The following is a 22,952-nucleotide window of genomic DNA, read 5'->3' on the forward strand; positions in this document are numbered from 1 at the left end:
GTTTCCCGACACGAGTCGAGTGGCTCCGAGGAGTGAGCGGAGCCCGACATATTCTGAACACCTTCCAAATGTTGAGCCCGAGTCGTGAAGTGCTGCTCTTGAGGGGGGCGAGGTTGGAAGGGAGGGAGACGACGAGGGAGAAAACAGGCATCGTCCGCACAGATTTTCACCTCTGAGAGCATCCCGACATCTCCTCTGACTGCACCGCAGCTCCGACCGGCCCAGTCAAAGGTAGGTGAGCTGCACAGCGCTGTTTTTCTTTGCCTTTACATGCATGTGCGGATGTCCTGAAATCTGACTGGTGCGTGACGGGTTAAATTCTGCAGTTTTTTGGTTGATGCGCTTATCGGCTATCCCGGCCCGGAGGTGACTGGACAGATTTAAAGCTGGGAGGTTTATCACCAACCACAGATTATACTGCCAATGAGAAAAGGTGTGATATATGATGATTGTTGTGCTGATTGAATGGTCCCGGGATGGAGCCGGCTTTGCCTTCATTTTATATATATATATATATATATATATATTTTTTTTTTTTTATTTCTCAGCCTCTTGGTGGGATTCAATATAATGCAGATTTATTTTGTTGGATGCAATATGATGTCAGGTGTATTGCCTTATAGCTATGTAAACAGTTTGAATTAAAACAGGTGGATTAAATCTAAACTGGTTTGTCCACCTTAATTGAAAACAAGAATCACTATTATCACTATTACCATTATTATTATCATACTAAAATTATGCATTTTATAGTCCCATTTCCTCAGGCATGCCTTCTCTCCATTTAAGGAAGTTTATGCTCCAATAGGTGATATATTCCTTACACTTAAAAGCTTAATAGCATCCATTATCTTAGAGGATGCTGTAGCCCGGAGGCTCTCTGGCTGTTGCCTCCTGCCTGCAGTGTGCTGCTGCTCACAGACTGTGACCAGAGCTGCATGAAGGCCTAAGCACACAAGAGCGATGGCTGTATTATAATCTCATCTTTTTTTTTCCTACCATGTAAATTCCACATCTTCTGTGCTCTTGTCCTTGTGTGTTTGTCAATACATGCACGCAGCTCCACCACCACCACCACCACCCCTCTCTCTGCCCCCGCTCCTCCCTCATGTCCACTGATTTTAATGAATCTGACAGGTGCAAGCAATACGGTGGAAACCTGTCTCATCCTTTAGTTCACTGCAGCCGGCTTTGAAGGAAAATAGGTTGTCAGCTGCTATAGGCTCCCCTCTCCAAGATAAACTTCAGAAATTATCCATTTGGATTTTGTCAGAACATTTTCAGGTTGTTTGGAGCCTGTTTTTCCCTGCATCATCTCTTTCTGCCATGCCGATCTGAAATGTGATCTGGGTTGTTGTGATGCAGAGGGTAGCAGTTTGGACTGTTGGGATAATCATAGTGGAAGAATTTTTAATGCATCTCATTTTAGCAAAGAGAAACTCTGTATTTGTTTGAAAGTGGAACCCCTGAAGTAAACACTCGGCCATTTTCACGTGTTTCTCCTGGTGCAGCAATCCTTTCTTTTTCTCTTTTTGATGCCTCATGTTTTATAAATGTCCAGCGCTGCGAGAGGAAAGCACAGTCAGTGCATCTGTGTGCCTGTAAATGTGTGTTTGAGCTCACTTCTTGCCTCCTCATCGTCAGAGGGTCCCCATGTAGAGCCATTTCTCCTCATCACTTGCGTAAAGAAAAGAGAAAATGAAAGAGAAATGATGAAGGGTAAAGACACAGAGGTGGCTTTGTAGGGTCCCCACATCTGCAGTCATTGAAGGCATTTCCGCCTCTTTAAACCTTCAGACAAAGACCAGTCTGTCCATCCAGTAAGTAGGGAGTTTGGAGCTAGAAGGAACACAGGCACGGGCTTTGATTTCAGAGTGGGATGCACTGGCTTGGATTATATAAGATAAGGAGGAGGAGAGGATGAAAGAGACGTGATAAAACAGAGAGAAAGGGAAATGAGAGACATGCCCCAAGATCGGCAGCGGAGAGTTTTGGGTTGAGAGGAGTTATACTGAGAAGACAACATGTGGTGGAAAGCAAGCGAGACATGACACGGAGCTGTCAAACAGAGGCAATAGAACGTTAAAGGATAGGGAGGCTTGAACAGGGTCGTGATGGTGGTAGAAAGTAACACTTTGAGATGTGAGAATGGTGACAGAAGTGAGAAAATGGAAGAAAAGAGAGAAGAGTGGAGAATCCAGTGAGGTAAAATAAAGACTGAGTGAAGCCAAGTGAAGGGAGGGAGAGTCAGGGAAGGATAGCAGATGGCGTTCATGTCTGTGTCCAGTGTTTACAGCCTAGAGGTCAATGTGTGAATAAGCTTATAATATAGCTTATTGCATGTTTCCATGGTCTCGCATGTTTGTGCTCAGTGAGGCAGCCCTTGCAGTGCTAGCTTTATCCCCAAATGCTCAAAAATCACACAGAAATGAGGGAGAAGATTTTTTTTTTTTTGCCTCACAGATCTTGTGTACGAACACCAGATTGGCTGTGGTGACTCCACGAGGCCTACTGCTGTGACAAACAGATGGACACGGTTCTCATTCTTCAGAGCCAACCTACATCTCAGATTGCTGTATTAATTAAATGCTGATGGCTACAGGGGTCAACAGTCAGTTTTTTTTTTTTGTTGAAAAAATCAGTGCATGATGCAGACACCTCAAATGATCCTTTAAATCCAGAAAGGAAGATAAAGTATTCCCACAACAAGGATGAGTGCTGCAGTAATAAAATTACAGTGTAATCTGAGTTATATAGATGACTCTAGCAAAGGACACTAAAGGTTTGTTTGGCAAGAGACACTGGTCTGTGTGACGCAGCTTTGTTCCATATTTTGTTTCAGATACAATAAAATCTGTGGGCTTTTGGGCTTTGTGCCCGGAGTGTGGTGCGCGTATGTGGCAGACACAGTGCAGAGGGCTTTGTGAGGCGTTCTGTGAAACAGCAACTTTGATTGTCAGAATCGGACACTGTGAAATGTGAATTATTTCCAGTAAACAATATGAGGAAATGGCTGCTCTGCTGTTGATCTTTAAAATATGTTCAAATTACAAAGACAGACAGCCAGGTGGCAGGAGTGCAGAAAGTGCACACTTCGGCTTTTATGCAGTGTGGTGATGGCTCACTGCTTCGTCATTTCCAGCAGGAGCAGGATGTCTCGTGATGTCTCCTGTGTTACAATGAGACACTTTAATCTTTACTGCATGTTTATTAGCTGCTGCAAAGTGTGAGTGTGAGCACTGCAGGTGTTCCCTCCCAGTCCCCTCCTGGGCTTTGTAAATGAAAACCGCAGCAAAATCTCTTTTTGCACAAACTCTCTTGATGTGTTGCCTCAGACACCTCAGTGTAGCATAAGGCAGCTCACATCTTTATAATCCCCTCGGTGTTGCAATTAATGACGAATCTTCTCCGAAATCGCCATGATGTTGTGAAGAAAATGTGTTTGCTCTGTAGTGCATCTTCTTCTCCTGTTGGAAACTCAGCCAAGTCGTCATTAAGATCCCCAGGAATTGAATTATCTCAAGATTCATGAATTATTCTGTGTTTAAAATCAGGCACATAATCAATAAACAATCCTTGACAGAGATCCAAAGCCAGGTGGCCCTGGTAAACATGCACATACACTTAAAAAGGAAAGTGCCTGTTTAAGATATAAATGCATAAATGCCTGTTGATGTGGCCTTAAAACAACACTAACTTTGACTCATAAATCTACTCATGACCCTGGTTTTAAATTGAGTTCAGGTATGCTTTTAAGTGATAATGACACTGTCATTGGTTTTCTAAACAAAAGATGCACCACAGGCTGTTTTTTAATGTCTTAAGTCCAATACAAACCTCTAGGCAATGGGAGATAAATTGGATTTACAGGGACAGCAAGATTCTCTGCAGATAGTCTCTTAAGGGAGTTATTGGTTGGATTTAATAGCCTAATGACGAATAGATTATTTTGACAAGATTTAAAACATACATGACAGGATGATCACAATGACAGACTCCGTATAAGATATTTAAAATTGTCAAGGATTAAAATTGTGGCAGTGCAAGATGCAAGATCGAGTACAAAAGTGCCAAGCAAGAATGACGTTAAACTACACATGTGGCTGTATATAAAAAAAATATTTTTCCCAAATCATGTTTTGAGGAGCAGTGTGTAGGATTTAGTGGCATCTAGAGGTGAGGATGGCAGATTTCTACCAGCTAAAATGTCTCCCATGTGCAAAGTGTGAACTACCAGTTGGAATTCCTTCAGTGATCGTTGTTCAAGAGGTTCTAATCAGGAACCCAGTTATCCGCAGAGGTCCCTTCCTCTCCAAAACAAATGGACTGGGTGATTAAAACCAGTATAAATATTGAATAAATCAGTCAGACATTACAAGTCAGTGTGTCTTTTAAGCTGTTTGGCACGTTGGAGACGATCTGCTAGCCCAGCGCCTGCTAATACCTGCTCACCTGTTTTCCTTGATAACTTAAGAGCCAGACGTTTAGGAGGTTTTTACCAGGAGGGTGAATTGTCCACAGAGGTCTTTTCCTCTCCAGTACAAAGGGACCAGGCAATTTAAAACTGTAAAAACACAGAATAAAGCTGATTCACTTTAAAAAAAAATCAGTGTTTTTCCAACACTGCTTGTTTCCTATGGGACTTCTAACTAGCCCTGTTGTTCTGGGTTAGTGCAGAAACATGGCAATGCAACATGGCAGAGTCCATGAAAGAAGACCTGCTCCCTATGTAAATATAAACAGCTTATTTTAAGAGAACAAAAACATGACAATTCCTATGTTCAGGGGATTAAACACAAGAAAACATACTCATTATCCCCCTAAATCCTACACACTGAACCTTTACGTCTCATTGGAATTAAATGTGTTAGACTGCCTCTAGTGTTGCAGGAGTGGTTATGTTTTTCTAGATTAGAATATTTGGTTTGGTGCAGATTTATGCAGAATCTTACCTTTATTTGCACCACCCTTTTATCCATGGGGAAAAGGTTTGATTTTTAAAATGAACTACATTAAGGTGTGTCCGGGGGACGGCTTTAAAACCAGTCTTATTAGCTTATTTTGTGCAGTTTGCAGTGCAATTTGTTTAAAAGAGATTGTGAAGAGGTACTGTACCAAAGGGTGGCAGCATAATCAAAGTGGCACAACACCAACTCCAACTAGCATTTCTAAGGCTGCTATATCCAACAGTTCGGCTTTTCTAGACAGACATTTTTTTATTTATTTGTAGTTTTGCCAAGAGCTTTAAAAGCAATGTCTTCCCCTAATAAAACATTACCCGGGACACACCTAGATAATTTAATTAGGAGATTGAAGAGATGTTGGCCCAATATGTGTTTCTTAATCCACTTTGGAGAATATGTACAAGAGAAGAGAGAAGAAAGAGAGAAGGACAATGTTGGCCTCACAGTATACGAGTTAAAACTGCATTGTATGAATAACCGAGCACAGTCATAAAATTATAATGAGGTTGTACATACTTTTGCAGCATATAGGTAACCTTGACTGCATGCTACCTAGCTGCTGCTCTCCCTGACTGTGAACACTGCAGGTGTTTCCTACTGCTCCCCTCCTGGCCTTCTAAAAATGAAAACCACAGGAATGTTTCTTTTGCTCCGACCCCTTGATGTGTTGCCTCTGATGTCTCGGCACGGACGTGAGCCGCTCACATCATCAAGATCCCCCTCAGCACTGCAATTAATCAGGATTCTTCTCAGAAACCTGCCTGTGGAAATGATAATGTGGAAATTATGTTTGTTCCTCTTACCTTTGTGGACATATCCTGTTTGAAGACTTTTTAAGCTTCAGTGTATTTTCCTGCTAAGAAAGAGATCCATGCCCTTCTTAATCTTGCAGCAAGAGGATTATGCAGCGAGGAACATTTAACACCTTAGATAACTGACATTGACGTTGCACTTCACGACACTTAAGAATGATGTGCAAATTTATTCTTTATTATCTGCTGACCCTTTTCTGTTAATAATTTTCACATAGTTTTCACAGATTCTTGACAGTTAACTAAAGATACAAACTTAAGTTGTTGGGAAGGCGTGTGAGTGTTTGTACTTATATGTCAGCAGGAAATCTGCATAACCAATAAAGAGATTCCCATTATATTTGGTGCACAGATCAACCTTGATCCAAGGAACAATTGATTACATTTTGGGAGTGATCTGAATGTAGGATCTGAGCCAGGGAGTTGTAATCGTATTTTCAGCCAATATTGAAACAGCAGTAGTCATTGTATTTGAAATCCTTGTCATTTCTCGTACAGACATTTCAATCATGACATCATAATCATTCTAAATGGGTCCCTTTGTATTTCCTGTGGGGATACAAGGACACTATGAATTATTATATTGTCATTATTATATTCCCCATATAAGGGCGGCACGGTGGTGTGGTGGTTAGCACTCTCGTCTCACAGCAAGAGGGTTGCCGGTTCGATCCCGGGCGTGGGAGCCCTTCTGTGCGGAGTTTGCATGTTCTCCCCGTGTCAGCGTGGGTTCTCTCCGGGCACTCCGGCTTCCTCCCACAGTCCAAAGACATGCAGATTGGGGACTAGGTTAATTGATAACTCTAAATTGTCCGTAGGTGTGAATGTGAGCATGAATGGTTGTTTGTCTCTATGTGTCAGCCCTGCGATAGTCTGGCGACCCTGCCCCTCGCCCGATGTCAGCTGGGATAGGCTCCAGCCCCCCCGCGACCCTCAAGAGGATGAAGCGGTTAGAAGATGAATGAATGAATGAATATTCCCCATATACACCCCGCTTTCTTTCAGAGTATACCAGCCAGCATATTTGGGTTTCTCATAAATGGAATATGGTGTTTACATGCTCAAACACATAAACCAGATACTCCAAAAACCTGATCATAAACAGATTACTCATGTCCATGTAACCACACTCAGAGACCCAAGCTGTTGCCTAGCAACGCGATTCCAGCGAAACAGTCTATAAAGACAAACATCCATTTTCTGTAATCGCTTATCCACTTACGGGTAGCAGGGGGCCTGGAGCCAATCCAGCTGACATTGGGCGAGAGGCAGGGCACACCCTAGACAGGTCGCCAGACTATTTCAGGGTTGACACTTAGAGACAGACAACCATTCACACTCACATTCACACCTACAGACAATTTAGAGTCACCATTTAACCTGCATGTCTTTGGACTGTGGGAGGAAGGAGGAGGGAACTCACGCTGACACGGGGAAAACATGCAAACTCCACACAGACGGGCCCCAGCTGGCCTGTGGGTTCACAATAACCATCTTGTTGTGAAGCAGTGATAATCACTGTACACCGTGCTGCCCGCATAAAATATAAATATATGAAGACAAACAGCCACTTTAAATTAAGAGTCTTGCTTCTGAGGGATGCAGAGCAACAAAACACATTTTGTCTTTTCATGAGTGTCAAGTTCATTGTAGGTGCCTCGGTGGATGCTTCAGTCATCATAGGGTGATATTCTGGGATGATGTCATACACCAGTTTCACTATGAATAAGCAAAAGGGTCCAGGAATATCTGCCTGCCCTCTAAAAAACACCCTCGCTACTGATTCAGAACATACGAAAATATACAACAAAGAAAAGCAAAAGAGTGATGTATGTTCAGCTCTCAAAGCAGTAAAATAATGCTGCCTACTCTGTAGACTCTCCATGAACACATCCATCTTCCTTCTTTCCTTCCAGGCACAAAACAATCAGCCAGAATGGGGACAGTCAGCATGATCGCCTTCAGCTTTCTGCTCGCCACAGGTATGTTTGGAAAAAAATGTGTGAAGCTGTTCCCTCGAGTAGCGATCTGAAAATATGGAAATTTTGTCGTCTTCCATCAGTGTCAGTGTTCAATCTTTTGGCAGCTGATCGTGCTGCATGTGTTATTTGCCCAGGAAGCACTGTTTTATTTAATAGTTTAAGGTCAGTTTGAGGTTGCTGGAACACTGAGTTTGTCTTATAAACAGTATGTGAAGTAATCTAAAGGGATATGGGGAAAAAAAAGAGTAAAGAAAACAATGATTCATTCATTGTATTGCAGTGTGACAGTGGATGAAAAGAGTCATTATAGATATGCTTAATTTGTCTTTCCTTTCATCTTTGTTCACAGCTCTTTCCGCCCCTGTTAAAGGTAAGACATAATGTACCAGTGCATCACATATAATTCTGAGTGTATCACTCATCAATTATAAATTATGAACTTTTCATGCCCTTCTATGAGTTTGTCAACACTTCTTCCCTCTATTGTTCATCATATAATCCAGTCAATGAGGACTCCAAGACCTTGTTTCACGGGGAGGATTTCCACATCATGCTGCCCTCACGCTCAGAGGTCACATTTCGGAACAGGTCTGCTCCTCGGTCGGGTGACGTGTTCCTCATGCGTGATGGCAAATTGGTCAGCAGTCGGGCCAGACTCAACAGCCAACTCAGCTACCTCATCATAGAAGCTGTTGGCGAGGAAGACGAGGGGGTGTACACCGTGAAGAGTCTAGAGAACCCAGACGACATTAGACGCACTACGCTGATAGTCCGAGGTACTGCGTGACATCAATGTATGATACATTATGAATGGTAATGAAGTGTAGCCTCAACTTCAAAACTCTTCTTTAAATCTAAGACCCAAATTTATAAAGTTAAAATCATATAACTATCAGTTCTTTTTGGATGACCTCATCTATCATGCTAAATGGACATGTTACAAATCCACATAATAAAGTAGTGTTTTATTCATCAGTACAGCTTTAAATTGCACTTTTAATGTGAGACCAGCAAAATTAATTTTTTGTAACAACTGGTGAACCAAGTGAGAGTGGACTTAAAAACACAGAGACAGTTTGGATAAAATAACATGGCCTTTACTGGTCAAAAGGTAGGCTCGGTACACAGAAGGACTATCAGTGAAGGCAAACGAATTCAATAGGGATGAGGCAGAGTCAATAAACAGGCTGAATCCAGAAAACAAAGAAAAGGATACAGGGCAACAAAAGGTTGGAACACTAGACACACAAGGAGCTAAGATAAACTGGCATTGAGAGAAAACAAGACACACACTATGGGGTGCCGTTTGTAAAGTGTCTCACGCTGAAAATAACATCAACATTTTGCCACATTTAGCTTCAAACAATGTTTAAAAAAGTATTGTGATTTTTTTTAACGTCACCTTTTACCACATTTACAGCAATATTTGTTAACTTAGAAATATATTAAATAGTTAAATCTAAATATTAAATGTGGCACCTAAATGTTAAATGTTAAATCTAAATATTAAATCTAAATCTAAATGCTAAATCTAAATCTAAATGTTAAATCTAAATATTAAATCTAAATCTAAATGCTAAATCTAAATCTAAATATTAAATCTAAATCTAAATCTAAATGTTAAATCTAAATGCTAAATATAAATATAAATGTTAAATCTAAATATTAAATCTAAATCTAAATGCTAAATCTAAATCTAAATGTTAAATCTAAATATTAAATCTAAATCTAAATGCTAAATCTAAATCTAAATATTAAATCTAAATCTAAATCTAAATGTTAAATCTAAATGCTAAATATAAATATAAATGTTAAATCTAAATATTAAATCTAAATCTAAATGTTAAATCTAAATGTTTTGGGTGAAACTAAATATTTAGCTAATATGCAAATTCACACCGGAAGTACCAAAATAAAAGCTCGAGATGGTCAGACTGTTTATAGAATCAAATAACGAATTAAAACCAACTTATCGGGGGAAATGGACACTTGAACATACATTAGCGTGATAATAACTACCTAAAATAACAAGAAACGAGGGAATCACCTTGTTGTTTACAAATACTTCCGGGTAGAAAACCAGCGGAGTTTAGCAACATATATATATGCACATCTCACGTTTTTCACGTCACTGTATCACCGTTTAGACTAATCTGGTGTTTGTAAAGCCTATAAACACTATGACTGAACAAACATTACTATCACGGTCTGAAATTAATAACATGGTTATCGTAGATTAGCGGGCTAACTGTTAGCTGTTAGCCCCGTTAGCGGTGTCTGTAATGACTCACTAACTCTAAACGGTCCGTGAAGAAAATATTTTTTCCAGCGGATGTCTTAGTTACAACATGATTGAGCTAACTGAGTAGTTTAATGTCGTATCCGACAATGGGAGACATTTAACAGATGACGTCCTGATAGCTTTGCTGCTGCTGCGGCCACTGGTGCTTTCTAGACATCGTGATTTCCCAAAACTGAATAAATACCACACATCGCAACACAAAACTGCTTTGCTAGCTCAATCATGTTGTAACTAAGACATCCGCTGGAAAAAAATATTTTTTTCACGGACCGTTTAAGAGTTAATGAGTCATTACAGACACTGCTAACGGGGCTAAGAACTGACGGTTGTTAGCTTAGCTTAGGTTGTTAATCCCTCCGAAGGGACACTAACAACTCAAAGTACACGTCAAATAAAATTTCTCCAAACACGTTTCTTGTTATTTTAGGTAGTTATTATCACGCTAATGTATGTTCAAGTGTCCATTTCCCCCGATAAGTTGGTTTTAATTCGTTATTTGATTCTATAAACAGTCTGACCATCTCGAGCTTTTATTTTGGTACTTCCGGTGACCGGCAGTGTGAATTGCATATTAGCTAAATATTTAGTTTCACCCAAAACATTTAGATTTAACATTTAGATTTAGATTTAGATTTAATATTTAGATTTAACATTTATATTTATATTTATATTTAGCATTTAGATTTAGCATTTAGATTTAGATTTAATATTTAGATTTAACATTTAACATTTAGGTGCCACATTTAATATTTAGATTTAACTATTTAATATATTTCTAAGTTAACAAATATTGCTGTAAATGTGGTAAAAGGTGACGTTAAAAAAATCACAATACTTTTTTAAACATTGTTTGAAGCTAAATGTGGCAAAATGTTGATGTTATTTTCAGCGTGAGACACTTTACAAACGGCACCCCATAACACACTGGTGAGGGGAAGGATGACGAGACACAGGTGAGGCTAATCAGGGCGGGACAGACAATCAGACACAGATGAAGTCATCAAAAGGAAGAGAAACACACAGGGAGTGGAGTGATCTGAAATGAGAAGAGATGAGAGTTTCAAGTCAAAGAGGAAACAACATGAATGAATGAAATAAAAACATAACCTGAGAAACTTGAGCTGTGACAATTTAAGATACACAGTAATTAATTATCCAAGCATTTTGCTATTTGATTTGCTGTAAACCTTGCAAAGCAGAGATAAAACATTGTTTTATTTTGGGAGATGTTTTTCACTTATAAATCATCCCATCAAGTACAATACAAAACTTGTTCAACCATGACAGTTAATAATGAGTCTCAAATAGGACTGCAACACACAATTGTTTTCATTATCAATTAATCTGAAGGTTAGTTTCTCAATTAATTAATGAAACATTAAGTCAAAAAGATGGCAAAAATAGTAAAAGATGTCCATCACAATTTTGCAGTCATATCTTCTGGTGTTGTCAATTCCTTGTCTTATCTTAGCGGTGGTCCTAAACCTAAAGGTATTTAGTTTACTATCATAAAAGACAAAAGAATACAGTAAAAAATGTGAATTTGGGGCATTTTGCATTGAAAAATGACTTCAAAGATGATTAAAATTGTTGCAAATTATTTTTTTTGTCGGTTCAGCTTCAATTTTAAATGGCAGCATGTCGAATAAAACAGTGGTAGAATGTAACTTAGTACCTTTACTTAAGTATTCAGTTAAATTTGAGATACTTGTACTCTACTTGAGTACTTTATGTCACTTTATACTCCCATTCCTCTAAATTTCAGAGTAAAATATTGTACTTTTGACCTCATAACATTTAGTTGACAGCTAAAGTTACTGTTACTTTGCAGGTTTCACTTAATATGACAGTCTTATAAAACATATAAATACGTTGTTATGGATTCAACTGTCTATTTGTATATAGAATTGTGAAAATTAGCCCCACCTCGACAAAAGCAAATGCCACTTTCACATTAATGCATAAATGTTTAAATCCAATAATATGATTTTTAACGTAACACTCAGAGGGGACAGTTTTCTGCATTGAATACTGTTACTTTTTATACTTAAAGAACATTTTACTTATAATACTTCAGTGCTCTCGGTGCTGGACTTTGTAATGGAGAGCTTTCACTCTTTGGTATTGTAATTTTACTTAAAAGTCCAGTGCAGGATTTAGGGGCATATATTGGCAGAAACGGCATATAATATTCATAATTATGTTTTTGTGTAGTGTATAATCACATGAAAATAATAATTGTTTTTTCCTTATCTTAGAATGAGCTGATTATATCTAGATATGGAGCAGGTCTTCCTCCACGGAGGATATCCACAATATCCATTTTCGCGTCAGCCACCATAGTTCTCCTACATGCTTGGCACATGGGAGAAGTTTTAGTTGGTTGCATCCCTTACTGCTACTGAATCCTTTGCACTAGACCTTTAAAGTATCTGAATACTTCCTCCACCACTGGATGACATCAGAGCCACAACCGCGGGATGAAGAATAAGCCTCTTATATCTGGTCTGGAGTCAGAGTCATGGTCGTGTAGGCGCTGTCGTCTCTCCTGCTGTAATCATGCAGTCAGCAGCCAAATAAACCTCTCAGTTACACATCCTGTTTGTCCTCAGAGTGTTACAAGTTGCAGCAGTGTTGACTCTGATGAGATTAGACACATAAACACGCACACACAAACACACACACACAAGAGGAGGGAGTGGGCTCAAACCCAGCGAGGATAAAGGCGACTGTAGTGGAGCAATATGTGGACGACGTGCCATATGGAGGGAGTAATGTGACGAAGAGGTGTGCGTGTGTTTGTGTGTGCTCGCAGAAAAGCTGCCAGGCACTAATTATGCAGCTCTTTAACCACCAACCCACTGCTCTCTTCTTCCCTCCCTGCTGTTTTCCTGTCTTTATCTTGTCTTTGCTGCCGTTCCCTCCATTTGGTTTGTATCTCTACCCTTTCATTTCAGCTGCCCTGATATTTTTGGATCAGTGCTCTTTTCTCTGCAATCTGTCCCCCTTTTCGCCACATCTGTCAAGCTATTCCCTCTTCCCTTATCTCTCCTTCACCCTATCTGTCCTTTCTCTCATATTCAACTCTATCATTTTTTCCTTCACTTGAAGCAGACAAACTCTCTCTCAGGCTTCACTCCTGTCCACTTTGATAGGCAGCTTCCTGTCCTCTGTAAATAACCTTGTGGCATTTGTTTACTCAAGAATAAACTGTTCACCACCCTGTTTCTACCTTCTAGATTGCTCCAACGAGCAGGTCATCAAATATGGAGACAACTACCATATTCCACTGTTAGGGGTGACTCCTCCCATCACCCTGGAGTACAGGCCCAGTGCCGTGGAGGCCAACCTGACATCTAGGTAGAGTCAAGTAAAATTACACTGGTATTTTAACGAAAGAGAATCTGTGATGACATTTTCCTACCATGATGTGCACTCATTGCGACAGCGTGTTTGAGACATACCAAGAAAGGTTAGGGAAAGTTCACCCTCTATGACTTTTTCCACCCGCAGACCTGCTCTGGTGCTGCTAACCAGCACAGAGATAACCAGGGACGGCTACCAGGGTCGAATCAGCGTCAACGATCGCTACGTCACCCTCAGCGCTGTCACGGGTGCAGACGAGGGTAGCTACACTGTCAGGGATGCCCGAGGTGATATTCAAAGGAAAGTGTGTCTCAACGTCAGAGGTGAGAGCACAAATGAAGACATATATCTTCCCGTCTTCCATGCTTGACCTGTTTGAAGCTGCCAGCACCTTCCATCAGGATGTTGTTGTTTCCTTTCGATTACGCTCCCCTTGTCTGCCATAATGGCTTTTTAAAGACCCAAATGTTAATGGGCTCTAGCAAGCTAATGCATTTTAGTTGATCCATGGGCCTGTAAACAGAGCTCTGATGTATTCATTGTATGTCTTCTCTTGTCCTCTGTCTGTCTGTGTCGCAGAGCACCAAAATTTTGTGACCTTGCCACACGGCAAAAGACTGAAGATCAACCTGATTCTCAACAGCTCCTTGGTCCGCCTCTACTACAGCCCCAACTCTAACCCCGTACCCCATCTGCTGCTGGACAAGGGAGAATTTACAAATGTAACTGAAGCCACTCATTTCTTTTTAGTCCTACCACTGCTGTAATTAAGATTTATGTACTCCATATTTTATAAAATGTTAGGGATGGGAATTGAGAACTGGTTCCAACTGAGAACTGGCTCCAAATTGTCCGATCAATGGAAATCATGTGCGTCAGTTGAAAAACAATTATGTCAAACTCATGTGTCTACACTGCTGGAAACTTGCAACAAGAACTCATGGCAGAGAACAAGACACAGTCCAAAGCGTCATTTCACAAAGAAAGATGACAACAACGCTGCTTGTAATGTCTGTAAAATTATCATTTTCAGGGGTGGAAATACTAAACATGGGCTTAAATTCCAGGAAAGCCTTGTATTTGACATTCTACGCACGAGTGCAACTGCTTCCCATTCGAGCAGCATGTCTGTTACAGGTGGTAAATATCCTATTATAATGACATTAGCGCCACGCAGGCAGGCTTAGCGGGTTTTTTCTTTGACTAAGAGGACAATTAAACAGTCACTCCTGAGTCACCTGCATGCCTTCTACTGTTCCTACACTGTGTTTAGACTCTGGGATAAAACACAAACCTGAGCAGGCCTATATTATTCCAGACAGAAAATTAATCAAGAATCAATAAGGGAATCGATAAGCAGAATCGATAATGGCATTGGTATCAGTAAAGTCTTAGCAATTCCCATCCCTATAAAATGTACAGATTTATGCTTCTGAACATACAACATAGCCAGTTAATAATAGATTTCATATTCAGTTACAAAACTTGTTTCTAGCTGTGGGCTATCTCGTCTGGCACAAAGACCTCCGAGACTGACATCACGAAAAATTAATGCAGTTTTATGAAATATGACATTAACCGGAGGCACTATTTTCCACAGCAAAAACAATTATATTTGATGTGATTTTAATTGCTTAGGTTCACATCTGTTAGCTAAATGGATCTCGAGATGAGATGAGATCTCGGTGGCTTCCCACCTCAGCTCCATAATTTCCTGGGGGAAGCTAGTACTCTGTATTCTTCATAGCATCTTACTATCACCTGTGAACTCTCAAATAAATGTACAACTTTCTTAAGTGCTAATGCTGAAGGCCAGACCTGTTGTATGTCAGACAAATGCTGCTAATGGACATCCAGTATGACACACCTTTGTTCCAATGTGTGTTGTTAACTTCAGTTTGTGGTGATGGTGTTTAGGTTATTTCCTCTATGTCATCATTCATTAATGTTATCTTCTCTGTTCAGTTTTTTTTTTTTTTTTAAAGTGAAGTGTCTGTCTTTTCTAGGCCCAAACGGAGCTGGGTTTTGAAGACCGTCTCACTCTAGAGGGTTCATGGGTTTATCTGGATCAGGTCAAGAATGCAGATGAAGGCCAATTCCAAATTACTGACATACTGGGGTTCAATGTATCCAACGTCCACCTGGAATTACAACGTAAGGATGGAGATGAGGTTGAGAATGAATGGTTGAACAATGGGCTAAATGGTTTTTATTTGAACTGAAAGACGGATGTTGGACTGTAGTAGCTGATTCTTAAGATGGCCTTTTTCCCGGTACACCGGTCAGAATGCATTTTACAGGACCCCAGTATTCGTTCACTGCACTTTATTGACTTAGGTTGAAGCACAGCAAGGCCCAGGGCACAAGAGGGAACAGTTCGACTAGATTTGTGAACCTGTGGTTTTGATTATGGATGCATACCAGATTAATTATGGAGTGCACACACGTGGGTTCACAAAGCTTGTCTTTCTTCTTCCCAGAAAAAGTCCCATAATACTCTGTGGCTATGATGTCATAATAGTCTGTCAAAGGGCTGCTTCTTATTATTTCTGAGCCTTTTTTATGCCTCCATGCCAGTGATAGCCGTGGTCAGAGGCATTATTTTATTGGGTTGTCGTCTGTCTGTCTATCCTATTCTCATGAACACAATATCTCAGGAACACCTTGAAGGAATTTCTTCAGATTTGGCACAAACGCCTGGTTTGTCCCAAGGATGAAGTGATTAGATTTTTGTGGTCAAAGGTCACGGTCACTGTGACCTCACATTTGTCTCATTCTAGTGAATGTGATATCTCAAAAAGGCCTTTGGGGAATTTCTTCTAATTTTGGCACAAACGTCGACTTGGACTCAGGGATAAACTGATTAGAATTTGTTAAATATAAAGCAAAACTCAAGAATTCATACGTAAATTGTGACAATATTTCACACAAATGTCTAATAGGATAAAATGATGAACTGATGACATTTTATATTCAAAAGGTCAACTTCAGTGTGACATTGTAGTATTCTGCAGAAACACTCTGGCCTTTTTTTCAACACTGTAACTCAGGAACAGAAGTACGTAACATTTGGTCAGATATTGAATTGGTGACAGTAATGGGTGCCCATCTTTGTAGCTTCTTTGCAGCAACATCTAACTGTTGTCAGCTGTTACGGTGAGATATGAGTTTGGCTAACATGGATGTAAACTGGAACTTGACTGGTTTGCAGAGGCATACAAATGTGAGGCAGTAATTCTAGTTTACAATATTGTAGCTGGTAGCTGCTAAATGATAGTGTCAAAATCAAAATTATTATGTTGTGGCTTGAAATAAACAGTTTCTACTACTGTGTGTATGCTCTGGAATTTCAACTTGTCAATAAAAGGTCAATTGAATTATTTATTCTCCCATTCCTGTTCTCTGCCCTTCCCCACCATGCCTCCATGCAGCCTACAGGCTGGAGTCACTGTATGTGGCCATCATTGCCCTGTTGGGCCTGCTGGTTTTCCTTCTGCTGGTTTGTCTTCTGTCCTGCCTGTTCAAAGTGAAGAAGAGGGCCAAGAGGGCTGCTGCTCTGGAAAAGATCGCCCAGAACGCTGGCAAAGAGGATGAGGGAGAGGCCTTCAGACAGGTTGGAGGGACAAATGTACAACTAACAATGTTAATGATAATGAGAGTGATGATGATATAATGAATGACTATTATATGTCTGTGTGCACTTCACAGGTGGTCCAGAACATCACCAAACTCAGTGAGGAATCGAAGCATTCCCAGGCAGACAACACAGAGAAATCTCAGAGCACTGAGGTGGATATTAAAGTGAGGATATGTAATATTTCTCTCTGAATACTGAGTCTTTGAGAGATTTTAATAATGTCTGCATTTTATACTGTTTTCTGCGTTCAGACAGCTGCAGCTTATTCAGAACGCTACCTCTAGAGTCCTCACTCAGGTCAAGAAAGTGGATCGCATCAGTCCAGGTCTCAGAACTTTGCAGTGGCTTCCTGTGTGACAAAGAATTGGTTTTTATAATATTACTGTTGGTTTATAAAGCACTGAATGGTTTAGGGCCAAAATATATATTTTGATATGCTCCTATGTTTTGAACCTTCCAGACCTCTCAGGTTTTCTGGGGTTTGTATGCTTACTGTCACCAAAGTCAAAGCTATAATGGAAACTAAGTTTTAATGCACACATGTGGAACAAACTCCCAGAGGGCCTGAGATGTTGCTCCAAATCTCAGTTCTTTTAAATCCTAAATGGTTTGAGTTTGCCACTGCCTTTATTAAATTTAATTTGGGACTATTCATTCGTATCTTGCACTGCAATGTAACTGAGCTGTGACGTTTATTATCCTGTTTTTAGCTTATTATTACCTTCCATTTAATTTTACTCTGTTTGAAATCCTGTTTCTGTGTTCCTTTTGCTTGTGTGTCTGTTTTTATCTTGTCTCAACAAATTTTTATGTCTTCTCTGAAGCACTTTGAATTGTCTTTTTGATGATGGGCACTCAACTAATAAATGTGCCTTACCTTGTTTTCTGTTTGAACTCAGGGTCTGGAGGTTTCCTCTAAAGAGGTTGGGATCGGTAACCTAGAGACTAGTGACTCTGGTGTTGGCTTTAACACCGCCCTCCCACTGGACACTGACACTGATGCCCCCGATCAAAACCTTGACTCTGTGGCTGTAAGCATCTCCGCTGCCTCTGAAACCAAACCAAGTCCACCGTCTGCTGCTGCTGCTGAATCCATGCCAAGCGCTCCACCAGCTGCGGAAATGAAGTCCAGTCCAGTAGCTGAAACTAAAGCCTCCCCAGCACCCGAGACCAAGAAGACCCCTGATCAGCCAGTGGAAGCAAAGCTGGACGTGCCCAAACCAGCAGATGTTAAGCTCAGCCCAGCCTCGAGCCCTGAGCCCAAGACTGGTCTGAGTCCAGCTGATCCAAAGACAACACCCAGCCCAAGCCCAGAACCTAAATCACCTGAACCTAAGGCCCCCACTCCAACACCTGAAAGCAAGAGTGCCCTGACTCCCACACCCGAGCCCCCCAAATCCACCACACTGGAACCTATTACCAACGGTACACCCGAGCCAGGCCCGGATTCCAAACCAAGCCCAGATCACACTGATATTATCGGAGGCTCCACTCCAAAAGCAGCTCCCCCGAAAACCCCTGAAGTGGAGCTGAAATCTAGCGGTGCTGCGCTGGAGGCCAGCAAAGACGGCACCGTGGCTGAGGAATCAACTACCACCACCACCACCACCTGAGGACTGCCCCTGCAAAAATCCAAGGGAAGCCCCACAGATCTTCTCCATCTACCACCACTGTAGACAATCGAACACCCCCTACCAAATAATGAAGACACCACTGAAACTGGGATGAGGACTTCGATTTAACACGTCTAATGCCTGAACACACTTTGATCACAGTATCTCACTTGTCTAAAACTAACACATAACCTTTGAGACTTTCCGATTCAGGAAATCTTCACATAACTAATGCGGCTTGTTGGTTGTTAAACATTTTTGTTGTATACACCTTGCAGCCTCGTTTTTTGGTAACTTCATAGTAAGACTGTCAGACTGCAAATGAATTCCTTTGCAGAGTTTACAAATAGTTCTCCACATACGGACTTTTCTAACATAATGAGGTAGCCAGAAAGGTTTACAACATTTCAGTAAAACAATAATATTCTAGAATCTCTAATTTGGCCTTAACTAGCTTAGCAATGCTTGTTCCTCTGTCCGCATGTGGATAAAACAGACAAAAAGCATGACCTTTTTAGCCGATGTCATCGCACACCTACAAAAATGTGTGATGACATTCTTTGGATTGGGCATCATCAAAACAAAAATGAAAGCCCCCTTTTGTTTACACACTGTACATAGCTGAAATATGGATGTTATACGCTTGTGCCGGTCCTCTGGCTTCAGAAACATTTGCAATACATGATCACATAAAGAAAAAAAAATACTTTAGCGTATTTACCCACACAAGAAAACGTACTAACAATACTAACCCAACTATTTATAGACTCTGAGATACAGGCTCTTGGTGGATATCTCAGATGATTAAATGTATTTTGCAGACTGATCCCTCAAGTCCGGATCAACCACTTTACTGCCTTTGATCTGGATTTCCCCGTGGCTCTATAAAAATCCCATTATTCCTACAGTTTAACAGCAAGCTCTTTCAAGCATTAACTCCAGGCACTTAATGGGACCACCATGTTCCTGCTGTACGTTGGGCTGTCCAAAGGTGAAATACTGAATGAAAGTGTCTGGTGAGTTTGTGCTTGCTTGTTTCTTTCATTATCTGTTTTGTCAGTCATTCCTTCAATGATCCTCCTTCTTTCCTTCATCCTTTCCCTCTTTTTCTTTGCCGGGCATCAGTTTTAACTATTACGTACGCAGCCTTTGACAGAGATTAGAATCATGACTTATTTATTTTTTATTCAAACTAGATATTTCCTCTGAAGTATTTGGTTGTGTTGGCAATGACAGAGAGTAGTACCTGTGTCTTTGACCCTCTGAATTTTGGCAAAAGCTTAAACATTTATGCCTAGCATCTTTAATGGCTCCAAAATACTCCTATGAGGCCTTTATCAAAGCCACGACATCACCTATGTGGAGGCTCCGTCAACACAGATCAATGTTAGTTGAAACTCCTGCATGGTACAGATGAGGTTAGCAGATAAATTTCAATGTTACAACATGTATGTCTCTACCTCGTGTTTTAACTGACCACTGGAAAACCAATGACAGTCCAGGTTTGGTGCACTGAAATCAACAAAAAGCATTTTCGGATTTTTGACAGAAGCACAAAATGATAGCCATGAAGATCCAATGAAATGATCAGTGAGATGTAGGAACATTGTTAAGAGACAGATTCATCTTCGACCAACTGGCCTTTCTCTGTAGCTTTCCTGACTAATAGAATTTTCTAACAAGTTGATTAATATCAGGCGAAACGTCAGCATTTTAAAAAGCCATATGATATGAAAATAGGTTTAGATGTCAGATTTGTTATTAAAATAAATAAATATAATATATAAAGTAAAAAAAAAAGAAAAATCAAGGGGTCTCGATGTTAAATGGATAAACAGTTTCAGATGGTGTGTACACATGGGCAAAGGCATTCTAATGTAAAACATTTCAAACATATATGCCTCATTTCTAACCTGGAAGGAACCAGAAACCCGTTTTGGGCAATACTAATAATTGTCTTTATATACATATACACACACCCCATACACACACACACAAACACTATGGAAACCCATTTCCACCAGTCTGATTGAAAAAAAAAAGATATCCTGTAATTCACTATAATGAGAAACAGAAAAAATGACTTAGTTTCCCAAAACACTAAGAAATGTTCGGGGTTTTTTTTTTCATTATTTTGAGGACGCTTCTTAATTTGAGATACTTACAACATTTAAAATACAAAGTCCTTATTTTAAGATAAGTAAGGTATTATTTTGCAAAATATTTTTAAATACTAAGTCATAATTTTGAGATTTTTATCATTTTGAGATAGTAGGTCATTATTTTTCAGATATCAAGTTATTATTTTTGAGATTCTATATTAATATTGTGAGATGTTCAGTGTCAATGTTTTTGTGAAATCTCTTACTAATCTGAGATACCATGTCATTATTTTGACAAAGTTTCCCAAAATGTTGAGATATTAAGTCGCCATTTTGAGATACGAAGTCATTATTTTGAGAGTTTCCATTATTTTGATATTCTAACACATTTTTTTAGATATTAAGTCATTTTTTAAAAAAGGCTTCTCGTTATTTTGAGATGAGTCATTATTCTGAGAAAGTTTCCCCTTATTTTGAGATATTAAGTCTTTTTTTTTTTTTTTTTTTTTTTTAGAAAGCTTGTATTATAATGACATACAGGATCTTTTTTCTTTTCGTCACATTGGCAGAAATGGGCTTCCATACAAGCCAGACATACACTTTCCAGCCTTGTAAATATTGCATGTGTACGCCATTTTAACCCCATAAAGGCTGAATGTTTTTAGTGTATAGAACGGTTGTTGTATTATACTTAAAAATAAAGAAGAAAACTAATTTAAATTTCTCACCAACCTTAAATCCAGAATATAAAATGTATACACATACAGTACTATATACTATATACACTAATATTCACTAACGTCTTGAACTAATTTAAGAACCAAATATTGTAAAAATCCATCAAGACTATATTAGATCTTTTTAGATCAATTATCTGCTGTTACTGTCATTTCAACGTGACGGCACTCACAGCAAACAGCATCTCTCACAGTATTTACATGTTGTATTAAAATGTTTAACCTACGTCACTTAAGAGCATCGACTGCAGCATGCCCACAACATGAAAAACAGGCTTTTATTGTCCTAAAGTTGTGTCTGTGTGTGTGTGTGTGTGTCTGTGACCAGAGGAGTGATGTTTTAAATGTTGCCATCATGGGGTGTTTGGGGTTTCTGTGTTTAAGTGTGTATGCCTATGACGAGCATTATGTGTCAGTGTGAATGATTTATGAGTGTTTGTGCGTGCTGAATCTATGCATAGGCAGTTTGTACAGAATGACACAACTGTACTTTATGTGCTTTTCCCGTCTGAGTAAGGTATTCATGTGCCTGCTTAAATCGTCTCGCAATGTGAAGAAAACAAGTGCTGTGTTTAAGTCATGAGTGTGAATGTGTTTGAAGCCACAACATATTGTAAAAGATATTGTAACTTTGAGATATTTGAGTGACTCTTGTCTTTGTTTAGTGCCTAAAACGTATACTGGATAGTTGGCCTGTATTCTGTCATTTGCCGACACTCCTAATGGCACCTTTTTCTTAATAGGTATGGTATTCTAGAAAGCTGTTTGCACACCTGACTGAGCAAAGTGGTACCGCTGACTGGCCTATGATATGCTAATGTGTAGGAGATATGCAACTTACTGTGTGATTATTATGAAAGTGATGATGAAAGTCAGGTTTCCAGATGATTCTGAGTAGCATTAAGAGTGCTGAGCGTGCTCTACTTGTAAGCAAGGATGTTTCCATTTCATTAATCAAGTCTGTGGCACGGATAGAGGTATGTGAGTTAATCAATGATAGCAGCAGATGAATGACAAAGCGTTGTGTGGGTAACCCACAGAGTTATGTTTTGGTAAGCAACTGATGAGAGACTGCAGACAGCATTTCCGTGCACCACCGCTTCTGAATACTGTCAGTGATTGTGAGCCACTCCAGCCAGAGTGAGTAGGGATGTGAGAGAGGCAGATAGCCTTTGGTTTACGCGTTACCAGCATCTCAAAGAAGGCTCAGTCTAGTGGGATTGGAGTTATTACATCGAACTGGTGCCAGAGGGATTCTGGTGTCATACCCACTTCTGATAACCTACTAATAGAAGAAACCACTACTTTTAATACCACTGGCACTTCTTACACAATATGTGAGTTGTCTCTGCCCTGATCCTCTCTGTTTACTTCTGCTGTTCTGGCCTGGGTGTGGTGTGACATCCCACATGTTCTCTCTGTACTCCCTTTTTGCAC

General features: G+C 39.9%; 2 protein-coding genes across 2 annotated transcripts in view; one reads left to right on the forward strand and one right to left on the reverse strand.

Moving 5' to 3' along the window:
- si:dkeyp-77h1.4 (uncharacterized) lies at positions 1-21,290 on the forward strand. Its single transcript, XM_049583617.1, has 11 exons — positions 1-231; positions 7,693-7,758; positions 8,108-8,128; positions 8,262-8,534; positions 13,300-13,420; positions 13,574-13,749; positions 14,006-14,148; positions 15,433-15,580; positions 16,858-17,039; positions 17,135-17,227; positions 17,963-21,290. Exons 2-11 carry the CDS (start codon positions 7,713-7,715, stop codon positions 18,674-18,676), a joined length of 1,917 nt encoding a protein of 638 aa, XP_049439574.1. The 5' UTR covers positions 1-231; positions 7,693-7,712; the 3' UTR covers positions 18,677-21,290.
- The window catches only part of si:ch73-54f23.4 (zinc-binding protein A33), an 18,160-nt gene continuing 6,145 nt past the window's right edge, over positions 10,938-22,952 (reverse strand). Inside the window, exon 8 of the mRNA XM_049583689.1 lies at positions 10,938-11,096. Coding sequence (XP_049439646.1) covers positions 11,061-11,096 — 36 coding nt within the window. The 3' untranslated portion in view covers positions 10,938-11,060. The remainder of the gene's footprint in view (positions 11,097-22,952) is intronic.

The sequence above is a fragment of the Epinephelus fuscoguttatus genome, linkage group LG8, assembly GCF_011397635.1.
Source record: "Epinephelus fuscoguttatus linkage group LG8, E.fuscoguttatus.final_Chr_v1".
Lineage (NCBI taxonomy): Eukaryota > Metazoa > Chordata > Actinopteri > Perciformes > Serranidae > Epinephelus > Epinephelus fuscoguttatus.

Bases quoted from the DNA above. Each gene is read 5' to 3' on its own strand.
- si:dkeyp-77h1.4 (XM_049583617.1), top strand. From the start codon at position 7,713: ATGGGGACAGTCAGCATGATCGCCTTCAGCTTTCTGCTCGCCACAG. The intron at 8,129-8,261 runs GTAAGACATAAT...CATATAATCCAG, and splicing joins TCTTTCCGCCCCTGTTAAAG to TCAATGAGGACTCCAAGACC. The intron at 17,040-17,134 runs GTTGGAGGGACA...TGCACTTCACAG, and splicing joins AGGGAGAGGCCTTCAGACAG to GTGGTCCAGAACATCACCAA.